The sequence below is a fragment of the Nanorana parkeri genome, unplaced genomic scaffold (assembly GCF_000935625.1).
Source record: "Nanorana parkeri isolate BGI_ZX_2015 unplaced genomic scaffold, ASM93562v1 scaffold445, whole genome shotgun sequence".
In the NCBI taxonomy this organism is placed as follows: domain Eukaryota; kingdom Metazoa; phylum Chordata; class Amphibia; order Anura; family Dicroglossidae; genus Nanorana; species Nanorana parkeri.
This window is the reverse complement of record NW_017306713.1, coordinates 896,715-915,176: the sequence shown is the minus strand read 5'-3', so window position 1 is coordinate 915,176 and position 18,462 is coordinate 896,715. Positions and strand designations below refer to the sequence as shown.

At 41.9% G+C, this 18,462-nt stretch overlaps 1 protein-coding gene across 2 annotated transcripts in view; it reads right to left on the bottom strand.

Moving 5' to 3' along the window:
- CDK19 (cyclin dependent kinase 19) overlaps positions 1-18,462 on the bottom strand; it is a 132,432-nt gene that overhangs the window by 28,792 nt on the left and 85,178 nt on the right. The window contains exon 6 of one of the 2 annotated variants that reach the window (XM_018560277.1): positions 10,261-10,392. The exons of the other annotated variant lie outside the window; for it this stretch is intronic. Within the exon in view, the coding sequence (XP_018415779.1) occupies positions 10,261-10,392 (132 nt within the window). The remainder of the gene's footprint in view (positions 1-10,260; positions 10,393-18,462) is intronic. 2 annotated transcript variants of the gene reach the window in all.

Here is an 18,462-nt window from a genome sequence, read left to right as displayed (position 1 = left end):
CCCTTTTAAATCTGTGTCATCAGAAGGTAACTTAATATCAGTCCCCTCGGAGAATAATTGCTGGGGCTCAGACTCTGAATCAGAAACAGAGACTGGGCCCTCAGGTTTGGCTGCATTTCTTTTTTCACAAGTAAATTTTTATTGTGATAGCAAATATCAAACATTCATATAATAACCAAGTACAAAGAAATATTGTAACTTACATAAAGTATATTCAATACCATAAGTGGGGGTGGGGGAGGTCCAGGGAACAAGCCTCGGTGTACCTGATAAAAGATTACACTGTGCACAGTGTACAGTCAACAGGTCCCAATGTGCTTCCTTGGAAGGCAAGAGTGGGATTTACAAGGTTTGTAGGCCCGAGCGTTGCTAAAAAGTTGCATAAACATCCCTTGGAGAGGGTGGGCTCAGGGCTACGGGGGATATCGACTGGTGGCTAAGCTAGAAACTTAAGTGAAGTGCTTATTGCTGTGTACGGGTATCAGGGCTTATTTAAGGGAGAGTACCCAATATGGAGGCGGAGATAAAAGAGTGATAGTACTTAGGGCTCTTAGGGAGCTGGGGGGATGTAAGAATCAGAGAGGAAAGAAGGCAGGAAAGACAGAAGAAAGTTAGGGAGAAAGGATGGGAGAGTCAGAGAAGGTCAGATTGTAGAGGGGGACAGAATGAGAGAGAGAGACATTCAGATATTCATTCATTCCGCCCGCTTCCTTTGGAACTAGAAATACATTGAAGGTGTGTGAGAGGGGGGTATGGGCAGGGGGGGCAGAGGAAGTGGGCAGAAAAGGGGGCCAGGGTCTCAGGGTTGAGAGAGCTAGTTATTACTGAGTAAGGGTATCGTATGAGTCCGTGCCCTTAAATAGATGCCATGCTGTCCAGGTTTTCAGGTATTGAGGCATGGTGTCTCTGTCACTTGCGATTAGTTCTTCCATTTTAGCCATGGTGTCTACTCGAGTCTGATTGTCGGTGGATGTGTCGCCTTCCAGTGTCTAGGGATCATGGTTTTGGCTGCATTTAGCAGGTGTATTGCCAGGGATTTCTTGGTGATGTGGAAGGAGACATCAAAGTGGTATAGTAAGAGGGAAACTGCAGTGAATTCCAATGTGACACCAGTTATGACCCGTATGAGTGAATGTATTTCTGGCCAAAAGGAGGAAATGAGGGGGCACGACCACCAGATGTGAAGGAGCGTGCCTACTTCTTCTGAGCATCACCAGCAGGTGTTGGGCGTGTTCGGAAAGATGCGGTGAAGTATCGCGCTTTGTACCACCTTGACCTCAATTTGTAATTGGTTTCCTGAATCTGTACTTCAAGAAGCCTTTCAGCAAAAGTACATCCATCCTCTCCCAGTTTTGTGGGGTAAGGGTGGTAGATAACCATCAGGAAAATATGCCTATAATAAGGATCTAGTAATCAATACATCAATATTTGTACATTTCCAAAATAGTATTATAAATTTTAAATTAAGGTTCCACATTACATGAAAAGATCAATCATAGATAAATACCATTAATGGAATCTCTGTCCTACTGACATGCGTCCCTACTGCCGGAGAGCCAACACAAACAGGTAAGGGAAGTAGGGGACCATGCAGGCCAACGAATGGGGAAGAAGGTACGCCTGTCCATGATGTGTCCTTCAAACAATTACTCAGGGTCGTCTCTAATATTGATTGGACCCTGGGCAAACATTTTCTTGGGCCCCCGCCCTTACCCACCAAGCCACGCCCTCTACCTGCCATGCAGTTTCTCTCTCCACCCCAACATCCCAAATCAATTTATTTATTTTATATATTTTGTTTTATGAGCCCCCTATATGCCTAGCAACTGATGATCCAGATGGGCTGGCTGGTCTAGGCATGCATGATAGGCTCTGATCCCTGTGCTTTGATAAAAAAAAGGTCTCGATCTTCTGATCTCTGCTGCCTGTCTGCAAGGGGATCAGAGTCTGTTATTGAGCCTGTGATCCCCGTGCTCTCCCCCCTCATCCTCCTGTTTTCCCTAATCTCTCCCCCCCCTGCGGTTACTTGCAGACAAGCAGCAGATCGGGAGATCAGGACTTTTGTCTGCTCTGCCTAGCAACTGATGATGTGATGGGCGGGCCGAAGTACGTAATTATGACAGCCCGCCCATCAGCAGCTAGGCAGAGCAGACAAAGGTCCCGATCTGCCGATCTCTGCTGTCTTATCTCTGGAGAGATAAGGTAAACCAGGAGGGTGAGGGGGGGAGAAGGTACGGGACACAGACATCCCGCATCTCCAGGTAGGGAGCGAGCAGTGCAGGCTCAAGGGGCGGCTGCTTTGGGCCCCAAAACATTAACTGGGCCCAGGGCAACTGCCCCTTTTGCCCTGCGTTAAAGATGGGCCTGCAGTTACTGGATGCGTTCCGGAAGTCATAAATATATATATGGTTGGAAAGACAGTAAATCCCAAAATGCCATTGCTCTCGCATTGATTACTTTACTTTATATTTATACAGTGGGCTAACTATTATCATAAAGGGGTATCAAAGCATATTCCTTCCATTAGAGGCCATAGGGACTTGCAATTAAGGTGATTCAAAAGACTCTCCTAATATACTAATATACAATGTTAGTAGTAACATAAATCAAATAGAGTATATGGTGTCTTTCCAACCATATATATATATATTTATGACTTCCAGAACGCATCCAGTAACTGTTTGAAGGACACATCATGGACAGGCGTACCTTGTTCCCCATTCGTTGGCCCGCATGGTCCCCTACTTCCCTTACCTCCCGGGTTGTTTGGGTTGGCTCTCCGGCAGTAGGGAAGCATGTCAGTAGGACAGAGATTGCATTAATGGTATTTATCTATGATTGATCTTTTCATGTAACCTTAATTTTAAATTTTAAATAATATTTTGGAAATGTACAAATATTGATGTATTGAATGATTACTAGATCCTTATTACAGGCACCTCCGTATTTTCCTGATGAAGCCTTGAGCGAAACACATTATTCGGGACGGCTTATACTCGAGTATATACGGTATATATATTTTTATACATTAAGCAACTTGTATGTGCAATTTTGAACTGGGTCTCCTTGCATTTGATAGATGTCACTTTTAAAGAATTAAATGTTGATTGATTTATGCAGTTGATATGCGACGGCTTGCTATAAGTTGCTACACATCACATTTATAAGCTGCCTGTGGTATTTTCTAAGCTGAAACATACATTAAATTAAAATGCCTGTTCCAGTGAATTTACAGTTTGTGTGCATACAATGGGGGAAATGTATGAAAACTGGAGCAGACCAATCAGCTTCTCTCTTCCGTTTGTTCAGTTTAGCTTTGAAAATGAAAGAGAGACACTGATCGGTGCTCCAGTGGATCTGATTAGGCATGCACTAATTCCCATTTAATAAAACAAAACTCACTTTCAGCCTAGTGAAGCAGACTACTGTAACTGTGCCCAAATACTGTGGGGTACACATCTTAAACTAACAGTTAAAACAACATCTTCTGACAAGCCAATGGTTATAAAGAGATTAAAAAGAATTGCTTGATCTGGTCAACAGTGCTAACACTACATTGATAAAATGTTTTCATTGGATAGGAAGTTCTTCTGAGTTATTCGCTAGGGTAAGTGTGGGTTGACATTCATAATGAAGCAGGACATAAATGCCTGTACCTGATTAAACTTCACATTCTTCTAATGCCATTAAGCACATAGTTATCATGTAAGAATGAGCTTGGCTAGCCAGCTACTCTCTCACAATACATTTAACACCTGGAGCTGTCACATCTAAGAATTTACACACTAGTAAGGGAGACAGCTGCCACCTGATGTTTTGCCAACGCTTTGCTATTATGCTTGGACAGAAATGTTCTCCTTTGTGTGTTCAGAATATTTATTTGGATAATGTTTGCTGAAGACTTTCAAAGGTCCAAATAACAGCAAGAGGAAGTGCTGGCAGTGGTAAAAATGTACTATTATTTTATATTTGATTTCACAGCTAATCTATGATTTATATAATGACTATTATCTGTCAGGCTTTGGGTGATTTTTGTTTTTGTACACATGAGAAAGCTGACCACCACAGCATCTGCTGCAGGAACAAGATGTACTGAGACCTACTGCCATCTCTGTAATGACGCACACACTACAGTTTAAAGTAAGCGTAAACCCTAACTGAATTAAACGGTTTGCTAAAACAAACATTGTATCATAAGCAACTCACTTTTTTCTTTTTTTTTTTAATTAAAATACCTGTTTTCATGTTTTGCATCCTTTGTTGCAGTTCAAAGTAGCTGATCTTCTACAGCTTTTTTGCAGCTATATGCTTTCTACATACATACTTTCAAGTGATGACTGCATTTTTGGGACAGGTTTTCTGATAGTGACAACAGTAGACCATATCTGCATAATATTTGTTAAAACAGTTACTTGTACTTTCCCCTGGAAATCCATGTGACAAGGTGAAAGTGCAGGAACACAAGACAGGTCATCTGACAACAGGAAGTAGCTGAACAAGGACCAGTAGGTATTAAAAAAAAGCTAAAGATAAAAAATGTAAAAAGTACTTGTAAAACCAGCAGGGGTGTAGTAATGAAGCAGGGAGCCTCGCAGGTTGTCATGTGACCACCCGCCTGGATTCCTGATTGGCTGGGAAGCCGCAGCCACGCTTCCCAGGCACCGAGGACTGAGGGTTATGTGAGGAATGTAAGTGGCAAGCGCCCGCCTATAGTCCCAAGCAATAAGAAGCTTCAAAACAATGTTTCTAGGAAGATTACTAGAAATTCCCATATAACATCTATGTGGCGGGCACCTGATACAGCCACAGAAAAGTGAGGTCTGACAAGTGACAACGTACTAAACTTTGGAACATGGCCATTATACTTTCTTTCCGCACACTGGGGCCATCAAACCAATGCAATGCATATAGTGAGTGTAGATGAAAAGGCACAGCTAACGCTTGTGCCCCTGAGAACGTAAACATGTAATTTTGTTTCAGAAATACAATTTGTATATTCATGGAAGAATGGCACGTCTTTACTCAGCCATTTAAAACAGGAAAAAACTAGGATGTAATAAATGGAAAAAAGATTACGGGGCTTTTAGAAAGGAAACACCTGGGTACTGAGTACATAATTTTTCTAGCTGTAAGACTCCTGGTGTAAAATCCTTTAACTAATCATCGCCACATTTGGTTACTTTCCACCTAGTCAACAAACACATTCTATAATTCCTGGCACCAAATACGGATTTTGGACGTTTAAAACTTGAATCGTTACCCTATTGTTCCATTGGATTGTTTCCTGTTGATGCTCTTATACTTTTTTTTTTAAAAGTCTTTCTTTGTATTGCTGTATATGAAACTGTATGGCACTCTTTTAAATCTAAAGTAATAAAAGTATGTTTGCGTCTGTGTGTGTATGTATATCTACATTTTTCACTAATATAAAGGCATCCGGTCTAAGCAAAATCATTTTTATTCTTAACAACTAAGACTGATGCTAAGCAAAAGACACATCATTTTCATGAACCGCTCTAATAGAAATGCAGATATTTAAAAATACTTTACCCAAAATATTTAAAACTATTTTATTACTTCAAGCAGCCTTAACAACAAAGCAGAAAAGACAGAGGGCCCAGTACTATTAAATGATTTAATTAGATTACTGACAGACAATATAAATAATAGGAACAAAAAGAGGAAGACCAGGAAGAATATCTAGAAAGTAACATGAAAGTTATGGGAAGGGGAGGGAGGAGGAGGAAAGTGATGCAGGCATATGCTGAGACACCACTTATCTAAGAGCTATATACTAGGCTTGGAAAAGGTTTTTGTATAAGTTTACTCTATGTCCCCTCTTCGCCCCCATCCTAGGCAAGTACGACTGGTGGGTGCTGGCCTCACCTAACATAAAAGAGACTCACCCAAACCAGCCAGGTTGGGAAACGATCATACCATAAGTATGAACATATGAACACACAAATATCACTCAAAAAATGGTACCGCTTTTGGTACAAAATTCCTGACATAATCATACCGCCAGGGAGGTTAAACACATTGTACACATTTTCCATTTTTAACATGTAGGATGTATTCCTGGAGGCTTAAACACATTTCCACGTTTTGGTTATTATTAGGCTTTTTCAAACTTCAGAACAGCCAATAATAAGTTAGTGACACTGATCCTGCAGCAGTTCAGGATTCAGCTGTCACTAAATGTTTTCTGAACGTTCCAACAACGTTCAGAAAACTGAAACATTCTTCTTTCAGGAATAGATACATTATGTGTCTATTCCTGAAAGTGAAAGAAAAAAAAAAGCCAGTATACGATCCGAGAGATATCTCTAGATCTATACGAGCTGTCAGGATGCCGGCTTTTGCCGGCATGTTTGCCCGCTCTGCTTTGACTCTCAGACACCCGATATTAGGGTATCAGGTGTCTGAAAAAGGTTTACCCTTTCATTAATGAATGACTCTATACTGAGGCATCCATTAATGAATGGTAACCGTTGATTCTCAGCGGTTACCAGCCCTCTAATGCAGCAAATAACTCATCATGTACAGTGTACGTGACGAGTCATTTGGTCCCTTTGTGGCGGGACGTACAGTGTACGTCTCCCGTCACGAAGGGATTAAAGTGGCTCTAAACTGAAAAAACTGACAAAACAAATGCAACAGAGGCTGTACAGCAGGCACCATAAGGTGCCTGTTCTAATCTTCCCAGCACTTGATTCTGCCCTAATCCACTGCTTAAGTCCCCCTTAAAAGTAATTTTTTGCGTTGTATTGTGTTGAGGTCCTGAGCTACAGCATATTTTATTTCCTACAAGAACACATCTTGTTTTTTTTGCCCCCTTACACTGGTAGCCAGAATGAGACAGAATGTTCCTTTGCATAAATGGTCGTGTGAATAAGAATGATATACCCCTAACGTTGGTGGTCAGTAGAAGGAAAAATTCCCCTTTATGGCTGACTTCCTGCAACGTTTCCATCAGTGACAGAGCAACAGCTTATCAATCTTGACAGTGAGGGAACGATGCAAGGAGCTAGTTCAGTATTTTCTCCGATCTATATAGTGATCCTGTCTCTTGCTGTTTGCCTGAAGACGGAACTGCGTGTTTCCAAAACGACGCTTGACAATGTGACACAATGAGAGGTCAATAAACATTGATTGAAAATTAATATGGAGTGCGAGTGACTGTTTCTAAATTAATTTATGGTCTCTGGATGGTTGTCACCAGCGGACAGGATTGCTAGCGTGACCTGGCCCTAACTCACATACACATTGACACACACTAAACACACACACAGCAAAGCATACTCTAAATACAAACAAACAAAACACACACCTATCTGAGCTCTCCCATGTGTCTTTCAGCATCTGGATCTGCTATCGCCTGTCTAGTCTTCCTGAACTCTTAGCATCATTGCAAAAGCCTTCTTACAGCAACCTCCCCAATTCAGCAGCTGCCTCTGCTACCATCTATACTGAGCCCAAAGTTTCTGTTGCTAGCTACTCTATTTTCTCTCCTTTGAAATAACCACTATCATTCTTGGTGACTAACATTCTTGTTAACGTTAATGCTCCAGCTACCTCTCAACTCCTCAACTGAACGCAATGACACACACCCTGTCACAATCAAGCAGGTAGCGGGGGATTGGACCACAGCTGCAGGTCTGTTGCATGTAGGCTTATGGGATTGGGTCAGTCAGACGGCTCCCTAATACACCAAGTGCGATGGGATTGGGTCAGTCAGACGGCTCCCTAATACACCAAGTGCGATGGGGAGCCGTTGCACATCATGTATCCCAGCCTAGATTTAAGGAAAGGTAGTGTACCACTACCCTGTTCTACCTGCAGGTATCAGATTAATGATCAGTGGGGTCTGATGGGACTGTAGTCCGCAGGCAAGCCTAAGTACGCACTCCTGGGATATACAGTCCTATGAAGCTCCTATTAATATGGTTAGTATTGTAACAGCTCTAATGCTCTGGCAGTATATAGGTAGTAATAACTGGAGACACTACTCCACAGCGGTATGGATAATTTTAGGCAGTAGCACAGACAGGCAATACTCCAGCAGTATGAATCAATTCAGGCAATAGCACAGACAAGCAATACTCCAGCAGTATGGGTCAATTAGGCAAAAGCACAGACAGGCAATACTCCAGCAGTATGAATCAATTTAGTCAATAGCACAGACAGGCAATACTCCAGCAGAATGGATGGAATTAGGCAATAGCACAGGTATTCATATGTAGGGACAGAGCCCTAATACTTGCGGTTGTGGGTTTCTATGATGAGGAATCGCTCCTTCCTGCAAGTGCTGAGTGGCTGTTTAGTGGTGAGACGTGTCCCAGAGGACATCCAGGCTGTGGAGCGTAGGGAGCCGGTCGTTTTCAGTGGAAAGCAGAGGAAGACAACGCTCGACGTTCCACATTAACTGAACGCCGAGTGATTGCCTCCGCTGCGGTTATGAGAGGAAGCCGCGGTCAGTGGGCGGAGGTCACGTCCGAAGCGATGCGGCGCTGGAGAGGTCGGAGGTGCCGGGTGCAAGAGTGACACACCCCTTGCAACCTCTCCAACAACCCTCATATCTTATTGATCACAACCTTATCAGTGTCTCACGATCCCTGTCTTTAGGACCCCTGCCCTCCTGCCAGAAAACAGTTACCCATAGAATCCTTCACCACAGGGTACTAGGTTTATGCTGTAAAATTGGATGATCATACACGAGCTATGTCTGAACTCTTTCTTTCATAAAAGCATAACACAAGAGATCAATTTATATTTCTGACGCATTTCATGTACAGTGGTACTATGACTAAGCGCCTGTGAAGGTTTTTATGAAAGAATGAGGAAAGAGTTTGGACATAGCTGGTGTGTGGTCATCCAATTTTCCTGTACAGTGTCTGTCAGCAAACAAGCTGCAGAAGCACCTGGGTATAGCAGGCAAGCATTGACTAACCTGGAGTGACAGGATTAGGTTTAATCCTTTATTATGACCTCTCCTTTTGGCCCCAAATCCAATCCCTGTCCAAATACTGCCACCTTAAAGTCTGTTACATCTCCAAAATCTTTTCTTAACTAATGATGGTACAAAGCTACTAATTCACTCCATTGTTATCTTTCACCTTGACTATTGCAACTCCCTTCTTGTTGGCCTGACTTTACACAGGCTATCCTTCTTCCTGGCTATCATGAATGCTGCAGCCAGACTTATCCACCTAGTCAACTTTTAGTGTCTGCTGTCCTCCCCCAGCCAATCCCTTCATTGGATTCCACTTGCCCAACAAATACAGGTGAAACTCGAATAATTAGAATATCGTGCAAAAGTAATTGCAGTAAGTGCTGCAAAAGGGGCCCAAACCAAGTACTGAGTACATATGCATGCTTGTACTTTTCAGAGGTCCGATATTGTTCTATGTACAATCCTTGTTTTATTGATTGCATGTAATAATCTACTTTTTTGAGGTTGTGGATTTGGGGTTCTTGGGGTTTTCATGAGCTGTAAGCCATAATCATCACAATTATGACAAATCACGGCTTGAATTATCTTGCTTTGCATGTAATGAGTCTATCTCATATATTAGTTTCACATTTTAAGTTGCATTAGTGAAATAAATTAACTTTGCACGATATTCTAATTATTCGAGTTTCACCTGTAAATGCAAAATACTAACAGCAACATACAAAACCACCCACAACTTTGCCCCAAGCTATATAACTAACCTAATCTCAAAATATCACCCAAACCATCCTCTCCACTCCGTTCCCAACCTCCTGCTCTCTAACTCCCTCATCACCTCCTCCTATGCTGGCTTCCAGGATTTCTCCAAAGCCTCTCCCATCCTCTGGAACTCCCTACCCCAATCTGTCTGACAATCTCCTACCCTATCTGCCTTTAGATGTTCTCTCAAAACTCATCTCTTCAGTGAAGCCTTTCTCGCAAACTTAAACATTTGCACTTTATCAGCTCATCCCTTACAATTATTTCCTTTTGTATCCCTTGCCCCTCCCTTTCAGATTGTACGTTTTCAGGAGCGGAGCCCTCCTAATCCTTTTGTTTTAAATTCCATTGAAACTGTACTGATTTCCTTTATTATGTAAAGCGCGGTGCAAACTGTTGGCTTTACTGTATATACATCTATATACATCCTGTATAATAATCATAACAATAATAATCCCTAATGACATGAAAGTACAACAATATGTGACCCTTATGCGAGAGATAATAGTAACAATCACAGAAAATTCTGTTTTAATTTCGTTACTTACCAATGGCCTTAGTATAATGTCTTGCACCAAGTAACAACTCTGGAGCTCTGTACCAAAATGTAACCACAACTGGATCCAGATCTGCTAGTGGTTTCAAAGGAGAATTGAACAATCGAGCAAAGCCCATGTCAGCTACAACAGAAATAAAACATATTACTTACTCCAGAGCTGATAACAATAAGGGTTTAGGACTGCTTCTGCTAGACTTATAGTGCGAAAAAGCAGACATATACTTTATATTGTTGAGGTTGAGTAATAGAAGAGGTGTATTACCTTTCTAGAAGAAAAGTCTTCTTTAGACTCCCTCCTTTTATGGTCATGTGTCCAAAAGCCTTGTCATCTCTGATTAAGGGGAGGATCATCCAGTCTAAACTCTGTTCTTCCTCTTCAGCAGAGATCACTTTACCAAATGCCTAGGCATGACTATCAGAAATAGGAGCCTGAAGCAGCACTTTTTCCAGGAAAAAAAATTCAGTCTCTATATTTATTTGTATGCACCCACCCTAGCAAGACATAGATTTAAATAAGAACTTAAGCAGGAGTCCACATTAAGAACACCCCAAAGTATAAAATGTGGCTGCTTCACACTGTTTATGTGTTCAGTTAAGCAACTCCCTAGCTACATATTACTTAAGTAATGGTTGTTTGTCAACTGCATCTTCCATATAAAAGGGGAAGCATCGCCATGAGTCACATGCAAATATTGTTAAACCCAAAGACAGACATACTATTGTATACATTTGCTAAAACAGGGTTAACAAAGTACTATTATAAACAAAAAGGATCAAAAACTTAAAACATTCAAAATACACGATACATGATCTCAAATGGGCAATTAGGAAAAAGCGTAAATCATTTGGAATGGCCGGGAACAATAAACCTAATGTTCTTTGCATTACCTTTCCATAGCATTTACATCCTCACTAAACTTTTTAGCAGTGTTCCTCACAACTAAAATAAACTTGTAATCTTTTAGAGCCTCTTTATAACTATGTGCTCTGGTGCATTGCTTTTACGTACATTAAATACCACCTTAATGTGCGTTGTGTTGAGGCTGCATTTTCATTTTAATGGGCTGGCAATGCACCAGAATGGACATATAAAAAACATGCCTGCAGCTTTCTTCACTGATGCAGTGCACAGCAACATAGGGTAGTGCATTACTGTGCAATGCAACACAGGTGTGTTGGGGTGCCATTCAAAATTAATGATATTGCAGTGCACCAACACGTGTAAGGTATGTAACCACAATGCAATGGTGTGCAGCCAGCCTTAAACAAAGGTCTGCCATTACCTTTATTAGCCAGTAAACTTATTCTTTGCCCCTCTCTGTTAATTTTTTCACATTAAAAGCGGGGCCTGATTTTCCTTTATCCAACCACCGCTGTTCCACTATCCAATGAGACAGCTCCAGTGGCCAGTAAGGCCAATCTCACAGGGAAGGAGAATGGCAGTTTGTGGAATTATAGCAACAAGTAGGAAGTTGGCTCTAGTAGTAAATTACAATACAGTACTACTCTGCTGTTTGCCAGAGCTACTTATTATAGCCCAGGCCAGCTAAAGTAGAAAAAAAGGAAGCAAACAATATTGACATTAAAAAGGACCTCATATATTAAATCACAGCCTTAAAAAGATGGGGATGACTGGTTGGCGAAAAAGATGCTTCCTTACCATTTGTGTAAGGCTGCACTGTATAAAAAAAAAAACCGTAGTCCTCTTCATTGGCAATATTGCTTACTTGCTGTTTTTCTACTTTAGTTGGTGAAGCTTAGCCATGAAGTCGGGGAAATTCAGGACACAGTGTCAAAGAGATTTGCTGTCTAAAAAAAGTAATAGCAGGCATCTTGTGGCCTCTGCTCATATAGGGAACTTTTACTTAAAATACAGGCTCATAGTAATGTAGAAGTGATGGCTGGGTATTAAACAGTAATTATTTATTAATTCATTTTTGCAAGATTTGAATATGTTTCTTGCTAAAAGATGCCATCCCTAAATATATACAATAAGTAGGTGACTAACGAAAACATAATTGTGAAACATTTATACATGGGTCTACCTAATAGAAGTAACAATCTAAAAAAGCAAATGTTGCTTAATCATGTGACCTATGCTGCTGTGTGAAAATTGTAGTTTATATATTATACTATATATACCTATATTTACAACCAGTAAATCGTTACTTTGATGGATAGTTTGTGAAGTGAAATTTGATAATGGTTTACATATAACTTGCCAATCCAATGCTAAATATATCTACAAATTTAACAGTGGTTGGAAAAGCTAAAAGATTTATATTTCGTTAACCTGCCACACATGTATACTTACGTCTTACTAGCATGCAAGTCATGTTAATGGATTTTATCTCTGCAAATAATGTGTAACAGAAAAAAATCAAACTAAGCTAAAACAGTAAGTTTGTCTTACCTGTAATATCTTTTTCTTGCAGTACATCACACAGGAAAGTTGATTCTTCAATGGATGGGTTATGCAGCTGCCTTCAGGTGACTAGACACCGGCAAATCAAAGCTGTTAGAACAGCCCTGTATAACCCCCTTCACTCCCAGCCTGCCTCTATTTTGTAGCAAGCAGTACACAATGTACGAAAGTAGATGACAGAAAATCACAGGGGAGAGTCATGTGACATACTCCAAGAAATTGATTTTACAGGAACGTCAAAAATCATGTTTTCTTGATTGTAAATCATAGGACACAGGGAGGTTTTTTTTTTAAGGGATGGGACTTCTAAAAGCAGTCCAACAGCTAACAGATTCATTAAAACAACTCCCCAACAGGGAGCTATAACGGAAGGTGACCCCATGTCAGAGGGCCAGCTGAAGAACCTTGTGGCCAAAGCTAGCATCTGCAGAGGCCTGAATGTCCATTTGGTAAAACTTGGAAAAAGTGTAAACAGAGGACCAGGGGGCAGCCTTACAGATTTTGGATACTAAAATCTTATACTGGGAGGCCCAAGAAGTTCTAGCACTCCTAGAAGAGGAAGCCTTGACCGGAAAACGGGAAACATTACCATTTAGCTCATGGGCCTGTAAGATCATTCACCAAATACACCTAGCAAAAGTGGAATGAAAAGCTGGTTGCACTATAGGGGGACCCTTATGACGAAGAGGGAGTCAGGCTTGTGGACAGAAGCAGTAGCAGAAAGGTAAACACGAATCGCCTGAACCACGTCCAAACAGTCGAGAGAATCCTATGTAGGATGTTTAGGAGCAGGACTCAAGAGTCTCAGAAGAGGGAAGGCATAGGTCAGGCTGATCTGATCCCATAAAGTCACCAAGGCATTCACCTTGAAGTCCCTGTTTTGGGAACAAACTTGTTCAGTTTGTTGTTGAACCTGGAGGCTCGGAGGTACACATCCAGCATCCCCCACCTGAGGCAAAGGTCCTGAAACACCTTCATGGGAAAGGGACCATTTTGCAGGGTCCAGATGTTGATGACTGAGGAAGGCCGTCTACCAATTTTCTAGTGTTGACAAACCAGAAAATTGGGGATGTGCAAATATGTTGCAGGAATTATTACCTCCTGGGAAAGGGGCTGACCTAAGGCAGAGAGGATATACCTCAGTCTTTGGGGTAATCTTGATAAATTCTACAGCAGAAAATGAAGAGGAGGCAGGAAGCTTTGTAACTAGGGCTGTGGAAATTGAAGATTAATTTCTCGATTAATCGTTAAACTTTTTGATCGATTAAAATTATTTTGATCGCTAATGAAAACACTCACCTCTCCGCCGGCTTCCGGGAGTCCCGTCGGCGATCCGGTGGAGTCACAGACATCGACGTCACCGGACTCCTACCCCCTTCCCCAGGTGGCTCCGTCGGCTAACGAAGGGAAGGGGGTAGGAGTCCGGTGACGTCGATGTCCGTGACGGCTAACGAAGGGAAGGGGGAGGAGTCCGGTGACGTCGATGTCCGTGGCGTCACCGGACTCCTCCCCCCTTCGTTAGCTGACGGAGCCAACTGGCCGGTGAGTTTGCCCAAGACATTTTCTGCACGAGCGCCAGCCAAGGCATTGGCCTATACACATACAGCACAGCAATGAAGTAATAAAATGAACTAGGATCACACTAATCCAGCACGTTATTATTCTGAGTTGCCAGACTCAAGCAGCGGCTATATTGAGTGGGGCACGTGAGATTAATAATGTGCTGGATTACTGTTATCCTAGTTCATTTTATTACTTCACTGCTGTGCTGTATGTGTATAGGCCAATGTAGGTGGATCTGTATGTGCGTTATAATTAATCGATAAAAAATGTTTTTCGATTAATCGAACACGAAAATTGTAATCATTACCAGCCCTATTTGTAACCCTTGTAAAGCTCTGGAGAAGGAACCCTCTGGACCCTGAGGCTGACAGACATCCCCCCACTAGTAGGGCATGCACCAATAGTTTTTTCGGTATCGAGTACCGTTTTGTGTAATATATTTGTTTCAATAATAGCGGATACGAGTACCAATACCGATACTTCCGCTAGCATGGAACCGGCTTCCCGGGCAATCAGGAAAACAGACGGCATGTCATTACCTGGCGGCTGGCTTCTTGATTGTTCGGGAAGCTAGCTCCATGCTGTTTGGCCAACTCCTTGCTGACTGACCGGGAAGCCAGCTTCCCAGCCAATCAGCATCACGCCAGCTGTTTAGCCGACACGATGTTGATTGGCCCGGAAGCCGGCTTACTAGCCAATCAGCATGGAGCCGGCTTCCTGGTCAACAAGGTCATTACCCGCTGCCCGGCTTCCTGCCAATTGGCCGGATCAATGCTGATTGGGCGGGATACCAGCTTGCCAGCCAATCAGCTGTTTAGCCGGCCAACAAAGAAGGCAGGTCATTACCCGCTGCCCGGCTTCCAGCCGATTGGCTGGATCAGTGCTGATTGGGCGGACGGTGCAATCCCACTAGTATTTGATTGGTGCAATTGATCGGTGCCAGCTTCCCAGCCAATCAGCATCAAGCCAGCTGTTTACTCGGCTCAATGTTGATCGGCCGGGAAGCCGGCTTCCCAGCCAATCAGCATCAAGACAGCTGTTTAGCCGGCTTGATGTTGATTGGCCCGGAAGCCGGCTACCCAGCCAATCAGCATGCAGCCGGCTTCCTGGCCAACAAGGAAGCCGGGAGGCTGGTCATTACCCGCTGCCCGACTTCCTGTCAATTTGCCTGATCAATGCTGATTGGGCGGGATACCAGCTTCCCGGCCAATCAGCATCAAGCCAGCTGTTTACCCTGCCAACAAGGAAGGCAGGAGGCAGGTCATTAGCCGCTGCCAGGCTTCCTGCCGATTGGCCGGATCAATGCTGATTGGGCGGTCGGTGCAATCCCACTAGTATTTGACTGGTGCAATTGATCGGTGCAATCCCACTAGTAAAGGTGGGGGTGCTTCTTCATAATGAAGAGGGCTTGCTCTCAGATTTGGAAGGGTTGGAGATCCTGGACTTATGATGGAACCGACAGCCTAGCTTGGGTTTGGATCTTGAGACTTGGGAAAGACAAAAGGAACCCTTTTTAAAGTAGGGAGCAGAGGCTTTTGCCACTGTTGCCTTGGACTTCTTCAGAGGTACAAAAAAGTTATTCCCCTGTTATGTCTATGATGTAAGCATCCAAGGATTCAATGAACAGGTGTTTCCCAGTAAAGGGCATGCATTCAAGGCGTTTCTTTCAAGGAAGCTCCGCAGACCAGCATTTAAGCCATAGGATCCATTGCACATGGACAGGAGACCCATCCTGGATAATTGTCTAAAGGTAGCATCAAGGCCATCTACACCATAGCTCCAGGTCACATATAGGACTATGGAAATGGAAATTTAAAAAAATGGATAGGTGCTGTCAGGTGCTATATCTTGTAAGCCACATAGGGAAACTAGAGTCTTATGTAGAAAAATAAAGAAAAAAGGGTTTACTTCTATCTGAGCAACAGAGAAGTCGTCCATCACCGAAGGACACTAGCAAAAAACAGCTTTGATTTGCCAGTGTCCAATCACCTACAGGTAGCTGCATAGCCCATTCATGAGATAACTCCCTGTGTTCTGTGTTGTATGATCAAGAAAATAAGTAGTGCCCTAAGGCTAGAGCCATGTGTACAGTATATCATACATAACAGACTGTTAAATTTGCAGAAATATTTGTTTAATTTTCAGCAAAACCTAACGTCAGTCTCCCTCACATTTTTTTTTTGTTGCATCCCTTCTGTAACAGGATGACATCACTGTTCATAATGCAGAAACTGTGCACTGTCGGCTTTCTTGTAGAAGTGATTTTCCCCTGCCATGTGTCCCAGGCTCACCTGGGTGCCTGGGATCTTCATAGTGGGTGTCTGGATGGAGTCCAAAGGGAGATCAGTAAACATCTGTTTGCTGATTTCCTCTTTAAAGAACCAACCCAAAAAGCACTCAGAGATGACATTAGGGGTCTAATAGACCCCTGATGTTTCCTTAAAGAAAAAGTTTAAAAAATAAATGTTCATTTAAAATAAATAAAACCCCAATTATATTACAGCCCCCAGCCCCCATATAGAAACCCAAATGCACGCATAGGGTGCACACGCATATGAAAACAATGATTGAGCCACACAAATTAGCTATCACCATGCATGCCGAAGTGAGATCAATAATTATAGGGCGATCGTTTATCAACTCCTAACCGATGACCTGTAAGACTTTTAAAGCAATGCCTATGGGCAGTTTTGGGCACTGTAGATTTCCGCTATTTTACCGGCACACTCAATTTTAAAGGCTTGACTTGTTTGGCATCCATTTACTCAACCGTATCTGTATATTTTACCACAAATTTTTATATTGTGTACAAGTGTTATACAGTAAACTCCCCGTTATCTGGCATCCACGGGAATTGGTAGATTCTGGAAAAATTTAGTTTCTGTTTGCTTGAGAGTTACTATTAAAATTAGGTTTAACTGATGCCATACCCCATACTATACCATTCCATAACATAAACTTTTTATTGACTTCATATTAATATTAAAATAAAGTAATCAAATGCAAATTAAGACAAAACAGACACACTTAGAATTAGTGCTGTATTACAGGTGCTCTAATACAGGTGCTGTAATGCTGTGTGCAATGTGGCTGCCTGACATTGGGACTGGAGATCAGTATATTGTAATCTATGAGCAGCACAGTGCAGTGTAGTACTGGCAGTGATCACTAGGTGGAACTTGTTTAGGATAATACAACACTTTTCACAGATCTTTCAGATACTTGGTCCCAGGCTAATACAGCACATTTTGGCCTATTTCTCTACCTTCCTACGATGCAGAGCCCTCTCTCCCTCTCCCAGAAGGTCGCAGATCAGCAAAACAGGGAGTGCACAGTGGATTAATTTTTTTTGCTGGTTAGATGAGAGTTCCGGTTAGTTCAATACCGGATAACAGAGAGTTCACTGTATTGTGTTTGTGTACACTAAAACTAATTTTAATGCAGTTTTTTTAAGAGGAGTATGTTACAGGAGGTATTCAGAAAAGTAGGTAATTTGCTAAAGCACTGTATAGCATAAACAGTTGCCTTTTTTTTGTTATTACTAACAAAATGTATACTGGTTTTTATCTTTTTCAACATTTGTCACATCTCAGTACTGTTGACGTGACTCTTTGCAGCTACTTCAGCGATAGCCTCATCATCAGGGTGGGTTTCCTGATGATGACGACAACAGTAAACCATATTTACATAATGTTTATGAAACTGCCACTTGTGAGGTCAATGTGACTGGGTGACAAAGCAGGAGCACAATTGGGAAACAGGGAGAGAGCATTGTTATCCAAGAAGTGCCTGAACCTTCACGGCAGGATCATCAGGTATTATCTTAATGAAAGCTGCAGATTTGAAATGATTCAAAATTAGTCTTGAAATTGCATTGACATGTTAAAGCATATATGAGATTTAAGTGATTGGGTTTATATTTTCATCAAGTACTGTGATTTTAGAAATACAAAAAATGATTGTGTAAAATATTATCTTCGGGTTTGTTAAAAACAATAAAAATGTACTACTTGTCGTCGGCAATTAAAACACACAAAAATACAGTACATTACAGTAAACAAATAATAAAATATATTTTACAAAAGACCTTTTTAACAATAAGGAATATATAACAATCAATTTCAGGATTTTATCAGAGCTCATATTTATGACAATGGTATGGCAGACAGTGATACTCTTAGAACACTCAAGTTGACTACCTGA